The 22349-nt window shown below is 39.8% G+C and overlaps 1 protein-coding gene and 1 long non-coding RNA gene across 2 annotated transcripts in view; one reads left to right on the top strand and one right to left on the bottom strand.

Moving 5' to 3' along the window:
• Nucleotides 1-1118: 1118 nt before the first annotated feature.
• Csrp2 (cysteine and glycine rich protein 2) lies at nt 1119-20639 on the bottom strand. The gene is made up of 6 exons (XM_005330439.5): nt 20483-20639; nt 8005-8117; nt 6039-6207; nt 3411-3540; nt 1889-1982; nt 1119-1428 (listed from the first exon to the last, which is right to left on the bottom strand). Exons 2-6 carry the CDS (start codon nt 8114-8116, stop codon nt 1352-1354), a joined length of 582 nt encoding a protein of 193 aa, XP_005330496.1. The 5' UTR covers nt 8117; nt 20483-20639; the 3' UTR covers nt 1119-1351.
• The window catches only part of LOC144378598 (uncharacterized), a 154117-nt gene continuing 151946 nt past the window's right edge, over nt 20179-22349 (top strand). Inside the window, exon 1 of the long non-coding RNA XR_013440440.1 lies at nt 20179-20286. This is a non-coding gene — a long non-coding RNA (uncharacterized LOC144378598). The remainder of the gene's footprint in view (nt 20287-22349) is intronic.

The following is a 22349-nucleotide window of genomic DNA, read 5'->3' as shown; positions in this document are numbered from 1 at the left end:
ACTATTTTCCAGCTTTAACTAAAAGGCCCTCCCCTCCCACATTGATATTGGTATGCTGTATAAAATACCTGAAGCTGCTCAAGGATGATATAGAGAAAGCATGAATTGTTTTGCCAAGTATACTCTCAAACAACCTCCAAAGTTTCTTTTTAAAATGTTTTCTCTCTATCCATTCATCCTCCCCATTAGCTTTTCTGAATAAGCAGTTTTGGATATAAATATGGGCTTGGGAAAGACTACGTTCACAAATCAAGCTGGTGCAATTTTATAACATACATTACAGACCAACTTCACACCTGAAATTGAATCAGAAATAATCTTGGGGGGGGGTGAGTAATGAAAATTCCTTGTTTAGTCTAATACCCTTTTCTACCCGAGGCAGATGAATATGTTCAGACAATGCAATATTCTTTGTTACTTATGCAGAATTGAAATGTGAAAAAAGCACCTGTTTCTAGAATTTAGTTAACATCTAAATTTACTTAACATCCTGTTCAAGTGGAGCTAAGCCCCAGATTCTAGTTAGCTATCATGACTTTTAAAAAATTTTATTTTTATGCAGTATTAAGGATTGAACCCAGTGCCAGCTCCAGCTATAATGACTTTTAAGTACAGATAGCAAAAGGTTTTTTTTGTTGTTTTGTTTTTTTAATAGTGTGCCCACTACTCTGGGTCTGTTTGTGCCTTTTGGAGGAACTTGTTAGAAGGACTTTTGTGCCTGACCTACTGCTAGAGATTCTGCTTTGGTGGGGCTGAAGCAGGGCTTTCAGATCTGCCTTTCAATTCTCCCAGGAAGTTTTAATGCAGGTTCTTCAGAAGCTACACTTGGGGAAACTGCTCCAAAAGAGAAGTTCTAGGCTCTGATGAGGCGATCTGTACTCCTCAACGCCAGCTCTGAGGAGCTGAAATGGTGAAACCACCTGCCTGACAACACTCCTAAGGCACATCCCCCAGATTAAAAGAAATGCTTTTCAACACCTGTGTCTCAAACATGAGCCTAGTGAGTCAGCTAGATAGGTTGTCTTTAACAAAATAGATGTAGGGTCCCAAATGATTTAAAATTAACAGAAATCAAAACAGCTCCTCCAAAAGATTAATTAAAAGACAAGGAACACATATGAAACTGAAGTTTTATTTAAAATATAAAATAATTGGTTCCTGAAAATGCTGGTGAATTAAAGTAAAATGATATAGTGCTCTCTTCCTACAAGTTAGCCAGCCTATACAAGTACAGGGTAATACACAACACTTCATGCTGGCAGAATTTCACAGTAGTGTAGTGTTACAAGATTATATGTGTAGATTATGAAGAGATTCTCAGTGTGTGATGATTAGTTCTGGGTTAACACTTTTACTGAGCATGAACAAGGGCTCCTGCTCCTTGGCCATAGCCAAATCCTTTGGGGCCAAAGTTTTTGGCATAACATCCTACAAAAGAAAATGGAGAATTAGTGCCAAGTCCATTGTGTTTTGCTAGCATTACTTAAGAAACTCCCATAAGTTAAAAAAACCAAACTGTTGACTATACCAAAATCAATTTATTTCAGATGCAAAATGTGCCTTGTAGTAATTATTTTCAAGCTGTGAAGTTATATCCAACATTCTGGTTCCTTTGAGTTCAGCTCATGTTGACTTAACAAGCATGGCAGTCAGATCAGCTAAGTTGTCTGTTACCCTCATATACTTGCACACTTTGAACAGAAACTTAATATTGTGGTTCTCTCGTCATCTGTAAGCATCTCTGGATGTTGTATTTTCAAATAGCTAGCAACACTGCTTTTCTGTTTTCAGAGTACTTTGGCTTTTTTAATACTGGTGATACTTCATGAAATAATAGTTATGGAATACTGGAATACTCATATTGATAACAGTAGGACATTAGTTTTACCTTTGCAATAGATTTCACCTTCTTTCTCGGTCAGAGTTGTGGATTCAAGACTCTTCCCACATTTGGCACATCGGAAACAGTTTTTGTGCCAGGGCTAGAAGAGACAGTTGTGTTAGCATGTTTGAGAGCCATGGTTCCTGCAATATAATTTAGATGTGGCAAGAAGTGTCTCAGGAAGATAAACCCAAAGCAAGCCCCTGGCTGCTGTGGCTCAGCTCAACTAGAAGGCTACATTGGCCCTCCTCTGTATCTGCATTCTTGGCCACCCACAAGAGGGCTGTCTTCAAACTTCATTCAGAGACTGGGAGCTATATTATGGAAGGCTATTTTAAGAGCAATCTTAGGTCTTGCTACAAATCTAGTGTGCTCTTTTTGCTACCTTTTGGTTAAGAACTGGGCATCTTAATGAGGCTAAAGTGATAACTTTTAAATCTACACACCTAATTAGCATCTGATGTCCTGACCCTGATTACATGGACTAACCCGAAGATCCCAGGTTGTTTGACAGTCTTGCCCTTTTCATTCATGACCTTTGGGAGTATTCCCTATGAAAACAAGTTTTAAACATAGAAGTGACATGTCAAGCTGTAACTCACCTTGATGTTGGGTTTCCAGACCCTGCTGGTGTCCCTCAGTTATGCAAACAACAATAAGTGTTGGTGAGGATGTGGGGAAAACGGTACACTCATACACTGCTGGTAGGACTGCAAATTGGTACAGCCAATACAGAAAGCAGTATGGAGATTTCTTGGAAAATTGGGAATGGAACCACCATTTGAACCAGCTATCCCTCTCCTCAGTCTATACCCAAAGGATTAAAAACAGCGTACTACAGGGACACTGCCACATTAATATTTATAGCAGCACAATTCACAATAGCTAAACTGTGGATCCAACCTAGATGCCCTTCAATAGATGAATGGATAAAAAAGGAGCATATATACACAATGGAATATTACTCAGCAATAAAAGAATAAAATCATGGCATCTGCAGATAAATGGACGGAGTTAGAGAAGATAATGCTAAGTGTTAAGTTAGCCAATCCAAAAAAAAAAAAAAATGCCGAATGTTTTCTTTGATATAAGGAGGCTGATTCATAGTGGGATAGGGAGCGGGAGCATGGGAGAAATAGATGAACTCTACAGATAGGGCAGAGGGATAGAAGGGAGGGGGCATGGGGTAATTAAAGATGGTGGAATGTGATGATCATTACTATCCAAAGTACATGTATGAAGACATGAATTGGTGTGAATATACTATGTATACAACCAGAGATATGAAAAATTGTGCTCTATGTGTATAATAAGAATTGTAATGCATTCCACTGTCATATATAAATTTTAAAAATTTACATAAGAAAGAAGTGATATGTCAAAAAATTGATTCTGATGGAAATTTGGTTTAGAAAAAGTTTATTTCAAAGCAGAAGACACAGCACTTAACTGAGACATGAAGAGGTTTGGGGCATCAAGGGAGCGGAGAGGAGTCATTTATTGTTATTAATTCAAATTGGCACTTTACCTTTCCAGCTCCAATTATCTTTTCGGCAGCATATACAGAATCCCCACATCTGGAACACTTCTCAGCACCTCCATATTTCTGAGCAAATTTTGAAGTGTTTGGATTTGTTGTAGGCCTGTGAGGTTGAACACTTGTAGAAGGGGGGAGAAAAATGAGGCAAGGTTTCAAAAAAGGCCCTTATAAGTCCAGAAGGCAGGAACTATGGAACTGCGGAACTTAACTGCTATCCTGTCTCAAGGCTGGAGCCTTTGCAGCCAGTATAGGGGAAAGAATAAAGAAATTACTCTTAGGTGCTGGCTGGAGTTGTTTAACCTGTTTTATAGACTCATTACTACAAAAAGATAGCCAAACTCCCATACTCAAATATCTTGTTCCTGAGTCTAAACAATTCATAATCCCCTGTGCTAGCCTCTTCATTAAGTAATTATTTTTATCCCAGGTTCACAGTATCAAAATCACTGGAATCATATCTAGTTTTGTTCTTCATATGAGAGTGAAAAATCAATGTTAAACAATTCTTCAGTTAAATTCTGCAAACTAGCTGGTCTCCGATAAGCAGCTCAAGAAGCTGAGGCAGGAGAATCACTAGTTCAAAGCCAGCCTCAGCAATTTAGTGAGGCCCTAAGCAACTCAGTGAGACCCTGACTCTAAATAAAATATTTTAAAAGGTCTAGAGATATGGCTTAATGATTAAGTGCCCCTGGGTTCAATCCCCAATACCAAAAAAATTATTTTCTACAAACTGATCAACTGACTTAAGTAGTTACTAATAAAGTTAAGCATGTTTTATAGATCAGTTTCCCAGTACATCTTGAGCAAGGTAAAGTATGACTAAACTATTTTCTTCATAGGAAAATATTTTAGAAAATTTGGCTATTTCAGTTTAGCTTTATTTTTTTTCTCTAGACAGAATAGTATTTTGTCACTATTTCCAGGTCACCAGGGTAGAACATATCTCAGCAGAAATTGTTTTTCTTTGAGTTAAGTAGATATACTAACATGTGCAGAATAGCATCTGGGCTTTGAGGCCCTCCTTGTAGAACCTCGTATGTTAAGCAGATAAAATAGATGACACCACTGAATAAGCAGCGGCTTAAGTGTCAATACTTTCTACTTGGAAAAAAAAAGTTTTCTGGGTTATCTTATTAAGTTACATACATAAAAAAATCAAAATCTTAATTTAGAATATTGCTTTTTCATAAAACATTTTATTCAAATACTTCCTGTGCATCTTCAATATCTTCATCTTCACTATCTCCATTTTTGGGAATTGTTCATACACTTCTACCCAAGTTGTTTAATATACAACATCCTTTGTGGGTGGCCAAGGGAAATATTCTAAGCAACAAATACCAATTCAAAGTACTAATTCACTGTATTGGTTTCTCCAGTTGACCCTAATGTAGGTGTATTTTTAAAAAAATCTCCATAATCTACTTTTTAGAGTGTTCTTTAAAAACTTATTAACAATGATATCCATCACTTGTAGTTATGAAAGTCCCAAGAAAAATTTCCAAATCTGTCAATTGTGTCAACTTCAGATGGAGTCTTCCATCTGCCTTTTAACAACTTCATAGTGTATGGAATTATTAACTGTATTACAGATGAAGAACTTGGGGCTCAGATATTAAATAACTTAGTGAAGGTCTACAGAATTAGTAAGTTGTGAGCCTGAACTGAAAATGCAGGTTGACCTCCATGAACGTGTTCTTCCCACTTTATGCTGCCCCTAGAGACCAACTCTGTGAAGATGTTCAATCTCCACAAGTATTCCAATTACCACATGACACAAGGATTTCAGAGTCATTAAGAAGGCTTAGGAACCTTGAGTGTGGAAAGAAAGTATTCTGAAAAAAACAGAGGTGAGACATAATGTAGTACACATTATTATTTAGCCTGAATATAAAATATTAAGTGAATGTTAACAGATTTAGCACCCTGATACTATGGTACTATAACCTTCAAAGTTTCACATTTGTCTCTCAAAGGATTAAAAACAGAAAATTATTTCTTTTTTTTTTAAGTTAGAGAAAAGTAATTTCTTGATGAGAACATTATGACATGGAAGGAATGACTGAGGGATTTGCACTGACTGCTTAAATGCATGTAAGGAAAGCCTGTCATGGTTAAGTACCATGTTTCTCTGATTTCACTTCATGATATATGGTCTCTAAAGTGCTATGAAATCACTTGGTTTTTAGAACACCATGACCCTTTTATACACCATGAAATGCTATAAAACCAATATTAGAAATCACTGAAGGAGTGGGGTTGTGGCTCAGTGGCAGAGCACTTGCCTGGCATGTGTGAGGAACTGGGTTCGATTCTCAGCACTCCATATCAATCAATAAATAAAGGTCCATTGACAACAATAATAAATAAATATATATTTATTTATTATTGTTTATATATATAATCACCGGAATAGTAAGAACTTCGTTAGGTACAAAACACAATATTTTGAAATTAAAGAATAGTTAGTAATTTACATTAGAAAATCTGAGTCACATAAAGTAAAAATGTTGTTCACTTAAAGTAAAAATCCAGAAACTTCCAGATTCTTGACCATTAAGCAATGCTAACTGTTGTAACTCACTTCTGAAGATAACAAACATCCTCCTATCTCACCTCTCTGGCTTGATGCCCAGCCTCTCGCCGCGGTCCATGTTGAGCGTGCCCGCGCCCTGGCCATAACCATAGCCTTTTGGCCCATACTTTTTTCCATAGCAGGATTTGCAATAGATCTCCTCATCATGAATTGCCACTGTTGTGCTGTCTAAATTTTTCCTGCAAACCACTAAGGGGGAAAAAGTTATGATTTTAAACATGTTCCAACAAATACCCTTTTCCTTAGAACCATGAGGTCCACAAATGGTAATGGCAGAGGCTCTCATTCATAACCTCTCCTGTGGTTCCCAAAGTCACAAGATAGCAGCTAGACTGGTCAAGTTACAGATGAAAATTATTGGCCTTCCTCCAAGATATGCTTTAGAAAGTATTGGAATTTTAACGTCCAGAAGCTTCAAACTTTGACGATCTGCCTTTCTGACAGGAGGGAAACAAGTTTCAGAGATGGCTCTGATCACATGCACAAAAGGAATAAAACTAACAATGCCTAAAATCTTAAAACCTTTGCTACCAACTTTTAAGACTTAACCCTTCTTGGCTTTTTCATACCAAGTGTTGGCACATCACAATCTGACAAAAAGGGTAGTGAGTGCCTTATGGGGCTGCCTTTGTAGGTCTCTCCTCTAAAAACATCCTCAGGGATAAAAAGTTTTAAATCCACAATTCTAGCTGTGTTCCCTAGAACAGGAGAAAGTGCCCTCCTTTCTTCCTTACTCCTAGCTTCTCCAGCAGTGAATGTGTGTCTGAAAACTAGCAAGTGGTTTAAAGCCTGAATTTGTTTTCTCTTGTGTCTCAAAGGAGAATACATTCTTTCTTGATGGATTTCTTGCCACAAAACATTTCCACATATCCCACTTCATAAAATTGCCACATGTCATCATGTTTCCCAGACATTATTTCACTTTCTGAAACTTCAATTAAGCTTGAGAAAAAGTATATTGTGAGAGAACTCACTGATAGCACAATTGGGCAGCTGGAAATCAAACAGTGCAGCAGAAAAGGGGAAGGAGGACAAAAGTAAGGACAGGAGGAAAGATGACTAAGCTGGCTGGTTGAAAGTTATATTGTGAAGTTTCTATTATTTTACACTGAAGACTTTCTAGTGGAATAAAGTGACATCTATTCTGGCAACAAACTACCAAGAACTTGATGTTTTCTCAATGCTGACTTTATTATGTGTAGACATTATGGCTTAACCTTAGATGAAATTGTGAACAATTTCTAAAGTATTTGCATTTCTCTTTGTCTCTATACTTTCTTGCTTACAAATTTGATGAAAACTTGATTACTTAAAAGAAACAAGAAAGTCACTAACTTCCTCCCCAAAATGGTTAAACCAAATCTTCTGAGAAACCGTAGCTATTATACAGATGTACACAGCAAACACTGATCTGGAAAACTTTTTTTTTTTTTTTAATAACCGCAACTCTTTTTTATTTCTCGTCATCTGCAAAGCACTCTCACTATAAAGAAGTCCAGATACCTTGAATGTTGCTTTCTATGGAAATCGGACAATTCAAATTTCAAATATATTTTTCCTGAAGATTATTTCTTATAGTAAGCAAATTTATTTTCAACAAATGGTTTCTTACCGTAAGTTTCACTATATAATATATAAGGCAAATATCTATATAGGTGGGATCCTTAGATGTGATAAATCCATCATTGAAGAAAATTTATTTGACTCACATGATCAATGAATGGCTTTCTTAAACTGATATTCAACTATTTTAAAACTGAAGGCAGTTGTCATTAGAGGGGATTTGTGTGTGGGGTTCTCTTTAGCTCTATTTCTCTCATTATCAAGTATTTGCTATCTCACAATGTCTTTGACAACAGGCAGATAAAACCCACCAGTGCTTCTAAAATCATCTTCCTTAGCAAAACCAATTTTCTTCTTAAGAAGATAAATGGAAGCATTTTGCATGTAAACTTTGTCAAAGGTGGGGCATAGGGGGATACTTACTACACAGAAAGCAGCAGCGGTGGAAGCTCCTCCCATCACACTGCACCTCTTCAGCATGGTACACGGTCCTCCCACAGGCCCCACACTTGTTTCCACCTCCCCAGACAGGCATTCTGTAGGAACAAAGGATTCATCAGAATGTCCCCTGTGCTTGTCTTACATGCTCCCTAGAGGGCTGTTTAAATCCAGGAGACAGCTGCACATCTTGTTGCTTTATGAACCACTCAAACCACATCTTTGAAAGGCCTGCGTTCCTCCAAAATAACCTCATCTCTTCTCCCAAATTGCAGCTCTTTCATTAGGAAACTCTGGCTTGTCATGCAATTTTTTTTTTCCTACAAGACAAAGAACCTGTATTCAATAGAATGGTACAGGTCACCAGGCACAAAACAAACTATGCACTAGAATCCACAGGAGTTAAGAAAGAAGCTGGGGAGTGGAAATGCAAACATCGCCCTGAGAGAACACCCCAGTCTTTAAAGAGCTTTTTAAAAAACCCAGCTGAACAGCTAACACTTGGGTGGAGGTTTTTACTACATGTTTAATTCACTGTAACAGTACTAAATTCTTAATATTCAACATATATAAGCCATAAACAATTTCTAGGGAGGAAGAAAGTGTGCTGCTTTGCAAGAAAAACTTTTATATTTGTCTGCTAAAGTTAGGCACAATTATAGCACAAATAGCTGTGTTTGTGTCCAGTACAACTGTGTGCGTGCAGCCCTGCTGTAACCACAACAAACACCCACCCAGATGGCTGTGATTTCAGTTTCTATGCACAACTACACCCAACATCCACTAGTCCAGCCAACAGTTGGTTTTCCGTGACAGATCTGTCAGACCATACAGAAAAAGCTACGAACGTCTCTTCCCAGAAACATGAACTGTTTGTGTGTCAGAATAACCTCTGAACAATGTGGACTAATGTGATGTAGAGCTGGAAGATTAAATCCTAGGCTAGCTTACTAGGACATGGAATCAAAAATCCTCTCAATTCCCTCTCAAATTGGTCTATTGGGACAGAGTTTTAAATGCCTGGTTCTGAATGACCAGCATCCTCAACCGCCTTAGCCATAAATAAAGTCATTCTGCTAGAAGACACATTTTGTCTGCAGGTTCCTGAGTGGTATCTAAAAACACAGTAATTACCTACCCCCCGCCCCCACCATCCTCTTCAGACTTCCCTTCTGTAATGATGCTATTAGCCCTTGCCTGTTCCATCTCTTTGGGGGAGCAGTTTGCCTCCGTAGAAAATTGGCTAGGTTAAAAATGCTGAGACTTCCTTACTAATGCAAACCTGGTGAAACATAAGGGGAAAGGAGTGCTGCTAAGCAGGAAAGACTGAAGAACTGTCAATCCTTAACATGAAAAAGGGGGTGGTGAACTCCCGTCCTCACCCATTACGGTGGTCCAGAACCCAACAATTTCCTGAACATTAGATGAGGTCTTTCTTGATACACAGAATTAATTGATGTGGGCATTTTATCCCTCTTCTAGGTAATACTTTCCCCAGATTTTCTTCCAGGGAGGCAACTATCTTGTGGTTTGAAATACTTATTAAAATATTGTCTCCTGGTGATGGTCCACTATGCTTATTTCCAATCTGAGCCAAAATTCAGATAAGCACTTTGAAACTTGCTATGGTTTGAATATGGACTGTCCCCACCCAAACTCATGTGGAACTTAATTCCTCAGTGTAGTAATGTGTGACGGTGGGGGCTACTGCAAGGTATTTGGCTCATGGGAGCTTCAACCTCATGACGGGATTCATAGAGTTGTTTCAAGAATGGGTTATCAGGGCTGGGGATGTGGCTCAAGCAATAGCGTGCTCGCCTGGTATGCGTGTGGCCCGAGTTCGATCCTCAGCATCACATACAAACAAAAATAAACATTAGAAATTCTCTTTCTAAAAAAAAAAAAAAATGGGTTATCACACTAGAGAGTTGTGATAAGGTCTTCTCTCATCCTGTCTTTGGATGCACCTGCTTGCCCTTCCACTTTTCCACCATGCATGCAATAGCACATGGCCTTACCAGAAGCCAGGGAGATAGATGCTGGTGCCCAAACTTGGACTTCCCAGCCTCCTGAACTATAAGCCAAATAAGTAGTAACAGAATAGCCGAGACTGGATTATATATAATCCTGTTACTACAAAAGGAAAGGAACTAACAAAAATTTTTATGTATTATGCCACAATGACCAAGAGCATGATGGATGGATTTGTACTTGGAAATTTTAAAAACATATATTCTTTTTTTTTTTTTGAAAAATCTGTTCCTGTTCTATGAGAAACAGTCACCAAAGGTGGAAGGGGTCAAAAGACCAAAGAAGAGGCACACAGGTCCAGGACTGTACAAAGCGTAATTTGTAGGGAGACTTACTGATAGAAGCCTGTCTTGGGCAGCAGAAAGGAGGATCCCCATAACTCAAGGGAGGTAGTAAGGATTTATATGCTACACTGAGACAAAGGTGGACTATGGCCAACTGGAATGTACCTGGCCTTTCTCAAAATTGATTAACATGTCCAATGTTTGTTAAGAAACATTCCAGGCATCAACAGCTGGCTCAGCTAACTATCTTAATGACTTGGTCCTATAGGGCTTTGGGTGTATGCCAGGGCCATCTGGTAGACAAAAGTGAGGTCATGTCCAGCATGGCTATAGTTAAGTCGAGATGGATTCCTACACAGTCCTTTACCACAAATAGTTTGGTTTAGATAATATTGACTCTATCCCGGTCTCAGCCTGTTTAGTGCTACCATAAAAGAATACTTGAGACTGGGTAATTTATAAAGAACAGATATTTATTTCTCAGTTTTGGGGGCAGGGGACTCTAATATCAAGGCACCAGGTTTTGTGTCTGGGCAATCCCTGGTCTCCATTTCCAAGATGGCACCTCCAAAGGAGAAAGGCTTTGTCCTCACGTAACAGAAGCGCAGAGAACCCCACCCACCCAGCCCCATAAGCCTTTTTTATAGTGGTATTAATCCTTTCATTCCTAAATTCCTTTTTTTAGGCCCTACCTCTGGATCCTGTTATTAGAGATTAAATTTCAACAAGTTCTGGAAGGGACAAAACCACTCAAACCATAGCAACCTCAAACTCCAGGGCTGGGTATGTGACTCAGTCATTGCCAGTCAGATCAATGCACTCCCCCTTCTTGTTGTAGTTACTAGTTTAGGAATGGGTACATAACCAATTCCAATTTACTGAAAGTTAAACCCAGAGCTTTGATTTAGAGCTTTGTGAATAAGAGGTAAAGGTGCTTGCAGCAGCCTAGCCACTATAGAAGTACCGACGAATGAATCTAGCATAGAGGAAATAAGAGCCCTTAGAGCCCTTCAGTCCCTAATTCAGCTGTGCCTCATCTTACCCTGCACTCAGTTATGTGAGCCAATAAATTCCCTTTTAGGCACTTTGGAATTAGAACTCCTGCTCCTAGAAACAAACAACATCTACACATAGCTTCCCCCCCACACACACACACACACACTCACACACAATTGATAAAATAAAACCACTGAACTGTCAAAATCAGTTTGCAGATAGGAACAAGGAATTCCAAGGATCCACAGTGTTACCATCTTTACTCTGAAGGTATCTACATAGGATCAATATGTTGCCACAACACAGCATACTTGCAAGCTTTCCTTTGTGTAGCTGCATAAATCTTTTATTCTATTTCCTGATGAAAGGTGCTCTATTATTTAAACCCAGAATGAAACTTGAGCCTGACCGCCAAACCTAAGACACAGAGCTTTGGCCCCACCAGCCTCTGCTGGCTTCAGTTGAGAATGCAATCAGTGACACTGACTTGGCACCTTGACTCCCTAAGTTTTCTATAATACTCACGGACACAACAGACACCCAACAGGTTCCCTCATGAGTCCTAAGACTACAAAAGATGGAGTCTGGGCTGTACATGAAGACACTACAATTATTTGAATTGGATCCCAGAATCAACTGGCTCTTAAAATACTTTGCTATTGTTGAGGCATTTCTGCTATTGAGGCATTTCTTTTATTAGAAGGTGAAGAAGTGTTTAATATCTGGTACCTTTCATTTTCACACACACTTACTTTGCAGCAATCACCATTAAGGAGTCAGATTTCTATTAGGATCAAGGTTAAAATAAGATAGTCTTTGAATAACATTAGAAAATAAAATTTTAAAAACCCAACTAATCACTTTATGTTCTTCTCTTGCAAGTGAAGAGCCGCCTAGATTTTTCTTAAAAGGAGGAAACAGCATTCCTTTTTCTTATGTAACTCAGAATTACTGTAAATTTCCTTGTTGTAAGTTGTCTTTAATTTCTACTGTACGTGCCACACTAGCCAAATGTGGAAGTGTCAGCTTTCAGGAAATGCCTACCATGTTTCACAGCATTCAATGTACCATGTTAGAAACTTCTGTTCATTGAGGTGAGGCCACATCTCTGTATTTCCCACACCACCTACCAGACAATTGGCATATATCAAAACACTGTTGCATCCAGTTTAAGGGCTTTCCTAAGTTCTAAAATAACCTTTTCTGGCACACAGACAAATAATGTACTAGAGCATTTTCAGAAAGCCTCAGCTGAATTGATGTTTTCTTTTTTAGGATGGATAGTGGGTAGTTACCTTTGGGTTTTCTTTTAAATTATTCTCTATTTTGTATATCCGAAATATTTCATAATGGAAATAAGGAAGAATAGGTAGGCTGATTGGTTTAGATAAACTTGGGCTAACTCAACTACTATAATATTGTTCAACTTGAGGTTAGTTTTCTTATCTTATATATGGGGAAACAGAGTATTGTGAAGATAAAAATCAGTATTCCAATAGGAAAACCCACTGAACCACCCCTAAAGAACACAGTTGCAGAGCTGTAAAGAGGGTAGGGAAAAATCAGCAGGCTAATCACTCAAACCTTTTTTGTCTGGGACATTAAAATACACTGAAGAATAATAACAACAGCTCCACCTACAGTGGTGACTAAGAAATGAAGTTCAAATTTACACTTTTAGGTTGAACCCCTAAGGAAGTTTCCTGAATTTGGCAGGAGGATGTGTGATATCTTCCAATTCTGTCACTCTTGGCATTGCTGTACATATTGAAAAAAATGTGAGGCCTCATTTTTCTTGTAAGCCTTTGGCGGCAGTACTCCACAACAGCTGCCATTAATCACAGCAAACTGGATCTGCACTGAGCTATATGGACTGCATGCTTTTCCCAAATCTTATGTATTAATTTCTAGAATGGCAAGAGCAGAAATAAAATCCCACTTTACACATATCTCAGAAAATAGGCCAAACATAGGTTTAAATAAATGATTTGTCTAGTAACAATATTTAGTCTTGTTCTTTGGTTTTCAGGGTCTGACAGAGTCCCAGCGCTAGGATTTACCGACTGCATCACAGTAAAACACTTGATTTACAATTGAACACCTATGTGCAATCACTCCTTCCTGCCTCTCCCCAGTCTAAGGCACCACCCAAAATTCCCAAGACTTACCCTTCAAGGAAATTACTATCATCTAAATCTGACTCACCTTTCGGTAAAGTTAACTATTCTCTAGGTAACCAACTGAGTGCCACAAAATGACCATATGAGTCATTCTTATACTATAGGGCTACATTTACTTTAATCTGAGTGACCTGTCTGAATTCATTTCAAGTCTATTTGTGACTACTTAGTTTGTTACTTGATCTGGTACTGAAGGTCTGGAGTGAGTCTCTCCATAAACCCAGATTTTAAATGCTTCCAGAAGTTCTGACACTGTGTTACTACATAGAAGGTTTTGTTATTACACTAGAACCTGGCTATGATTCAATTCCTCAAAAGTGAAAATTCTTATAAATCAGTTTTATCATGAGCCAAGAAAGAGTGTCATATAAAGAACATAAATTTGTAGCAGTGTCCCTAATTACAATGATTTTTAAAAGGCTAGTATTTGAGAGCTGCAGTTAATTAGAAAATAAGCTTTACTTGATGCCTGTCCTAAAACGTTTTTATTCTGCTACCCAAACTCCCTACTCAGTCTACTTCCTTTAGCTAGGGAACATGCTGAGCCAAGGACGGCCTCTCCATGTCTTGGTGATCCACTACATGGTCCATGTCTCTTCTACTGAAGCCAAATCCTTAACCTGGCTTTTAAGACAGTTCTGCCTAAAAGCAAATTAAGAGCATGAGTTCTGCAGCCAACATAGTGTCATTTCCCTTTTATGTAAAATGAAGATAAGTTACAAGAATTTACTGAGACAGGCACTCAATAAATGATTAGTCTATTACCAATATTTCACAATGTTCAACATTCATTATCAATACTCACTTCCCCTCCCCATCCCATACAGTACATATCTAGTCTCTCATTATGCCCCAACCCCTTCCCATCAAGGCAACTGCCTTCCTTCCCTCCCTCATCCAGCTAACTTCTGACTTCATTTCTGTATCTCAAGTAACTATTCTATGTTAGGGGCTGCTGATAAACACTGCACAGTCCTTTACTGTTTGGGAAGCTCTCCTATAAATGTAATACAGCATTTTAAAAGCCATACACTGGGACTGGAGATGTTCCTCAATGATAGAGTGCTTCCCTAATGTGCAAAGCCCTGGGTTCAATCCCCAGTACCACACACACACACAAAAAAAAAGTGTCATGAGCCATATACTGAGATAGAAGCTGAGGATAAAATGGATATGAGGAAGGATGTCTGTTTCTCAGGGTGTTTACACTGGTGGGAAAAACATGTAAATAAATGATAGCAACACAACATAACCAATGACAGAGAGGCACATAGAAAAGGCCTTTAGAAGTCTACATGGTTTCCATACGTGTTAGATAACCTCTCCTGGGCTCAAGCTACAGTGCTCATGGCTGTGGAGTCATTATTGCTAATGAACAAACAACACAGTCCATCTAGAAAAAGGAAAGGGAAATTCACCAATCTCTATGTGAGGCTTCTTCAGAAAATGCTAAAATAACATCTATGCATGAAGATATGGATAGGCAGCTGATTGTGTGGAGTCATGAAATGATGACCAAATTAAAAGGCATAGAGTACAGCATTGTTATAAGACTTTTTAGAGCCAAAGAAATTTCTAGGCACATTATGTAGGGCCAAGAAAATGTTAAGCCTTTCTTAGGTAAGGTTATTATAAAGAAATACTGTGTTAAATTAATTATTTGCAAGAAAATGTATGTTAAAACAAATTATATTGTCACACTGTGTATTTTGTGAATGGACGAATATGTAACAACAAATTCCATCAGTATGTACAATAATGTACCAATCCAAAAATGTGGAGAAAAAAATAAAAATATTTTAAAAAGTTTTCTTTAAACAGAAACACACATAAAAATAAGGGTATTTATTGATAAGTTGTTGAAAATGTGACCAGAGGCCCACAGTAACCTACCCCTTTGTTTCTCCTAAGAGCAATGGCTCAGTATTTGTAAATTCAATGTTCATTACAACCTTATAGAACATAACTACCCTGAATTATTACAGTATATTTCTAACTGGTCATATTCTTAATACCATTATGAGACTGTTTCTTCACTCTCAACTGAATGTTACTTCAAGCCTTTCAATATGTGAAAACTAGTACTTGAAAAATGATATCTAGTGATTATAATTTATTTTTATTTATTATGAGTAGTGTAGAACATATTTTCATGTTTTGGAGTTATTTATTATATCCTTTTTGTTTTTTCTTTGGATATTTATCTTTTTCTTATTGATTTGGGGTAGATCTTTTAGTACTCAAAAGAATTAGCCCTATGTGCTACGAATTGCCAATATTTTCCTAGATTTGTCATTCATCTCTTGACTTTTCTTCCATATGATAAAATGCTATATATACATATATATTTTAAAAATGTAACTAAATTTATTGATCTTTAAAAAAAAAAAAAAAGACGTCTGCATGGTTTTCATTTTGTAGGGATGGCAAAACAGTTTCATCTTGCAGATCCTCTGACAGTGGATTCCTGTGACTATGCTGAAGACGACTGTGAAGTTCAGTCATTGACCTGCATTAAAAATTACTGTGATTAGTAATGTCTGCCATGGAAACCACAGCAAGAAAGAATGTGGAACTCAAGAATTAGGCAGACTTAACTATGAAAGTCAGTTAGCAGCTGGCCAAGTTCTTTAAACTCTGAGCCTCAATTTCTTTAGCTGAAATGTAAAAATGAATGAGAAGTATCTCACAGGTGGTTGTAAAGATTTAATGAGATAGCATTTGCAAAGTACCTGGAAAAATGCCAGTATGCCACACGTGTTGGCTTCCTTTTCCTTCAGAAGCACTCCTTGACCAGAATATGGCTACCAGATTCCATTGTTAGGTGACTTGCTGAGGTCACTGATCTCCAAAGTAACTTCCAAAGCATCAAATCAGACTCATGTTTTGTCTCCAGAATTACAAGCTGTCCCCAAACTCCTACATCTGATTTTCTGCAAAGAACAGTGAGTACTGAGGCCATCTAAATCACTGTGAATTATAAGTACTTGATTTACCAAACAACAAGCAGAGGAATGTACCTCTCTCCATTCAATCTTCATTCACCCAGCTAAGTGGCTAGTGGCTTCTGCATGTCAATCTCACACCCAAACTACTTCTACCAAAAAGCTATTAACCTCACCAAGAGGAAAACCTTCCTTCTACCTAATAAACTCTTCTGTTTACTTCAGCTTTACCATTCTAACTAATTCTATATGCTATTAACCACTTATGTCTTCAACTTGGAGTACAGCAAAATTCTTGACACAAATCTGGATTACTACAGTATGCCAAATCACATACTGTAATTAAAATGCAACTATGCTATAAACTTGGTAATCCTGACCCCCCGGCATCTGCCATAGCAATCCACAATCTGTGCAAACTACAAGATATTTAACTATGCCAATAATTTATCATTTACATGATTTTCACATGGAGCTAGACCTAGAATTAAATGCTAAGACCCCTATCTATTTGCCAAATAATCACAAGTTGGTTATTTGATCTGCTACTTCCCTTTTTTTAAAAATGGAAACAATACTTATTTATATCGGAAGGCAATTCTGTGAATAAGCAATATACGTAGAACACTTAGAATAGTGTCTGCCATGTGACAGGTAATAATAATTAAAAGTACTTTATAAAGTTTACTGTATCCTTTAATCATGTTAAATAGTTTGCTTATTAATTTAATCCTAGGCATTAATTACCATTATTCCCACTTTATATAGAGCAAACCTGAGACAGAGAGATATTAAGTGATTCATAACTATGAATCCAAAAAAAATTACTAATTCAACTTAAAAACAAATACCAATAAAATCCCAATTCCAAATTACTAGTTTTATTTATTTATTTATTTGTAGTTGTAGATGGACAGATGCCTTTTATTTGTTTATTTTTATGTGGTACTGAGGATCAAACCTAGTACCTCACACATGCTAGGCAAGCGCTCTGCCACTGAGCTACAGCCCCAGCCCTAGCCTCAGCCCCAAATTAATAGTGTTTGTTAAAACTAAGCCACTGCTAGCAATAGAAATATAGTAATACTGTCCTCCTTCTATGGCACAGGTTCTTTTTAAGCTGGGTATTTCCTGCACTTCTATGTACTAAATAAGGTCTCAATTTTCTATTTTTCTCCTTTGTGAAGCCACCATGAAAGTTTCTTTACTAAAGTGAACTTTGAAGTCCTTCAGGGTGTCTGTCTTTTTTTCATTAATCAAAGACAATTAGCAATGTTGGCACAATGAGATCATAAACAAAAATGCAAGGAATCTGATATCATTTGCAAGTGATTCATAATATAGGTCTACTGGTTGGTTCTTCCTCTGTGATTTAACAATAAAATTTTTACAAATTGAAGCTGGCTTCTCTCAAATTCAGACTGATAAACACTCCCCTAAATCCGGACTCTTAACCGAGTCCACAGATTCCTTTAAAGTCTGGGTTGGCATCAGTAAATTCAGTACCATGTACTTTAAAAGAATTTTGAGAAGGGATCCAGAGGATTCACAGGGCTGTCAAGAGGTCTGTGACTCAGAAACAGTTAGAAATCCACACCTAGATAATTGAGGCCCCAAGGGAGTATGAAGATCCCAGTCCAAAAGAACTCAAGAGACAGCTATAAAATATCAGCCCAGGAAATAATATGGTGCCTTGAGGAAAACCTGTGAATATTCACAAAGGGAGAAAAGCTGGCCCCTTGGCAAGGCTTAGGAGATACTGAGACAAGTCTGAGTCAGCTTTCTCCCAGAAGACACTTTCACTGCTATCCATTTCCCACGTATATTTAGAAAAGTACAGAATGTTATCTAATCCCAAGAAATTTCTCCCATGCTGGAAATTTGTTCACACATTTATATTCTTTATAACAACCCTTTAAGGTATGTGCTATTATACCCATCTTACAGGACAAGTAATCAAGACCAGAGAATAAAGTTAACTTGCTTGAGGGCACTAAGCCAATGGGTGCTGCTGCTGGAATGTGAATTCTGGCCAGAGTGGTTCATTTCTGCCCTTCCTGGCTTGTCATGCCTCCTTTCCCTTAGAGGGCTCTCTCTCACCATCTCATTTGATGCATGTCATTTTTAACATAGACAAAAAAACTAGATACCCAGATCTCCATAGCTGTTTAGGAACAGGGTTGCATCTAGACCCAGATTTTGAAAGCTTCTCATTTCTTGATTTTTTTTCTATATTAACATTCTGTTTTTTTTTTTTTTTAAAGAGAGAGTGAGAGAGAATGGGGGACAGAGAGAGAGAGAGAGAGAGAGAATTTTAACATTTATTTATTTTTTCTTAGTTCTCGGCGGACACAGCATCTTTGTTGGTATGTGGTGCTGCTGAGGATCGAACCCAGGCCGCACGCATGCTAGGCGAGCGCGCTACCGCTTGAGCCACATCCCCAGCCCAACATTCTGTTTTAGGATAAAATACAATTTCACCCAAATCTGGGTGACTCTGCAATTTCACCAGGAGAGGCCTCCAATCAGTACTGCTTTCAACATAGTACTTAGCATAGAACAGTACTGATCAAAATTCACTGAATACATTGGAAAGAATCCATTAAAAATTCATAAAAACTTTATATCAAATCTAAAATATCTATTGCTGAGTCAAATTAAATCTTTGCTCCCAACAATTGCACCTTATTCTCTCCCTTCTTCACTTAACCAGTAGAGGTTCTAATCCAACCAAGGCACACAAGCAAACACAGTTTCAGATTCATGATGTAGATTCTGCCTCTGCAGTGCTCTAAACCGAGTGCTGAGGATGAAGGACCCTGAGAACTAGTGATAAAAGAGTCAGTGACAATCAAGAATAGTGAAGACCGGGTACTACTTCATAAAATCACTAATACTTTGCTATGTAGTTTTGAAGTTATGTGAGATTTCCCCCTTTTAAAAATCTATCACCAATTCTTTCCTGAAATTTTGGGTCAAAGTATAGCCAATTTCATGGTTGAATGACGTTTTGGGTTTTGTTTTGTTTTAAATAGAGCTTTAAAACAGGTCCATTAGGAAGGTCAATAACTAAAGAGATTTTTCACAGTCCAAGTTTTAAAACTGCCACCTCAAAGTGATTTTCTTTATAACGATAAAATGTGTTCCAACTGCAAATAAAATAGGCTAAAATTTCCAGTAACCATTTAAACCAACACACATCCCAGCTTCAAAGGGGGAGGGGAACCGCTGGTTTAGAGGGCCTTCCCCTCCCCCGGAGGGTGGGGGGTGCCTACGTGGAGCTCTTGAATCCAGCTTGGAACCCAGTAGGGGACTTTCAGGACCTGTTGCAGAATTTCACAACCAAACGTTCTGGCATCTTAATTTATACCTGAGTGGTAGAAAGTTCTGGAAAAATATGAGAGATCGAGTGACATTTTCTGACTGTTCGTTAAACATTTGAGATTTGGTACTTGGTGGGCAGAGACCACCAAACAATGGGGATGCCAGGAGCTCTGATCGGGGACAAATGAGGGCCCGAGGGAACTGCAGAAGCCCCCACCTAACTCGATCAGCCCCTTGAAGGTCGGGCTCGGCTTGCACCCTCAAGACCCAGGAGACCCAGAGATCAGACCCCTTTTCCAACGGCGGAGAGAGGACCCGCTCCAGGTGGGGGGGTGGGGGGGGCCCAGGCTGCTAAAAGGTGGATTAAACAGCGACGTTAAATTCCCGACGCCGCCTCTCCTCTAGAGGTACCAGTATTGAGAAATTAAAGGTCACTCAGGGCTATTTACCTGCCCCGCGGGCTGGGATCCAAAGGCAGGGCCCGGGCGGCCGCGGGGAATACAGCAGGTGTGTTGGGGGTCGGGGTGGGGGGTGGCTGGGAGAAACTGAGGCGCGAGGTAGGAGGACGCGTGGGAGCGCAAACGCGGGCCAGGCTGGGGACGTGAGACTACCGGAAAGGTGGCCGCAGGACCCAGGTGGCAGTGGGAGCCCCCTCCCCCAGGGTGGGCTGCTGGGAGGAGACGCCCCCACCGCCCCTACTCACTCGAGTCAGAGGCGGGCGCACGCACTGCGGGCGGAGCTAGAGAGGCCGGACCGGAGAGAGCGCGCAGGGAGCCGGGAGCCGCGGCTGGCGCGCGCGGACCGCCTTTTAAAGAAGCCCCCGGAGGGCGTGGCTTCTCTCTGGCCCGCCCCGCCGCGCCGGGCCGGGCGGATTCCCGGATCCGCTCCCGCGGGCTGGGGCGTCTGGCGGGAGGGCTTCTCGTGGCTGACTCCGGGGCTGAGAACCAGGAGACAAAAGGCAGGAGTCCCGCCTCTTCCTGCCGCTTCCCGCCTGCCCAGCATCTTCCCTCGTCCCGGGACCGCTCCCGTCGACCTCGCCCCCCCTTCCTCCCAACGGGACCGGCGGTTTCCAGAAGCCATAAGGACTTGGAAAAGGGGACTTCCTTACTTACTGAGGAGGCCCGGCGACCGGACGGCCCCCAGGGGAAGCCGCCCCCGCCGCCTTGCGCGGATCTTCCTACTGGGGACGCCCGTTCCCCTTCCCCGGGAGGGAGCAGTTCAAGGTTCGGCAGGCTCGAGCCATAAAAAGCCGGACAAACGGGGCTTTCCGCCACCTCTCTCCCTCGCGGTACCCTTATAAATAAACTCAACGCTCTTTACGTCTTTGGTGGATGTTCTCTGGGCCGGTTTCCAGCTCCTGGGAATCCGCCACTTTCCTGTAGTTAAAGAGCAAAATTCCTCACCTAGACTAAATAAATGACGTCACGAAAAGGCTTCATTCCTGAAGTGTTTTCCCTTTCCCACCACGCATTGCTCCGGGGAAAGAAACCAATACCCTGGTAGAAACCCCAGCGCCAAAGGACCCTGGGTTTTCAGTTGATGTCAGAAAAGGCCAAAGTTGCTCATTCGGATGAGAACCAAAGGAACCTGAAGCCTGAGCTTCAGGATGATTCATTGTTTTAGATAAAAAGGAAAATGATTCTCTTTTTCAAGTTCACCTTCTAGTCCTTTTGGTGACCTACTTCTCTGCCACCAGTAATGATTCCTGACAATTGATATTTGGGGAGCCTCCAAGAAGCAATGACGAAACCTACCCCTCGTGCCGCAAATTATGGCCTCCTCTGGTTCCAGGCTGGATAATTGTTTGGGGAGGAGGGCGTTGGGAATGGGATTTCCTGTGTATTGTAGGATGCCTCTACACAGTAGATGCCATAGCACCCCTCCCTCATGTTTTGACAATCAAAAATGTCTCCAGACATTGCCAAATGCCCTTTTGTGGGGAGAACAGGTCACGGGGTTGAGAACCCACGCTCTGGTACATATCTGCATGACAAAGCACAGAATTGGCTTATAATATCACTATTGTTTTATTTTATATTCTGGGGCCAATCCAGGGTAAACTCATTATAATAGCAGCCTTATTCTCTGTCCACCAAGTACTGTGTAAAAACACATAGTGGTGATTGACATCTCCTGATATTGTGTCAGAAGTCTGGAAGTATTCCTGCCTGCTGTGAGCTTTTCTAAATATGGGCAATCCTTATTTTAATGATTTCAGTAAACCTAGATGACTTGAATCCTGGGGCCAATGTGTCCCTCAGATTCTACATTTGCTTTGGCTCAGCTGCTAGCAGTATTTATTTTTTCTTGCATAGGTCTATGTAGTGTTTCTACGGACTGAAACTGTTTACTTCACTGCAACGTTGTTTTTCAACAAACCATGGTCCTTTCTTTCCTATGCTTGAGGAGTTCCCAGCATCTTTTTGTGGAAGGGACCTCCACCTGACCTTTTTGCTTTCTGTCAGGCTCAGGTTGTCCCTAGATTCCACATCGGCATCTTGTTATTTGAGAATGGGTTTGTTTCTGACCAAAATGGTACTTTTACTGTCTCTGTACATTTTTGTCTCAAT

Source organism: Ictidomys tridecemlineatus, chromosome 6 (assembly GCF_052094955.1).
Source record: "Ictidomys tridecemlineatus isolate mIctTri1 chromosome 6, mIctTri1.hap1, whole genome shotgun sequence".
Lineage (NCBI taxonomy): Eukaryota > Metazoa > Chordata > Mammalia > Rodentia > Sciuridae > Ictidomys > Ictidomys tridecemlineatus.
The sequence above is the reverse complement of the archived record's forward strand: the minus strand, read 5'-3'. Positions and strand labels throughout refer to the sequence as shown.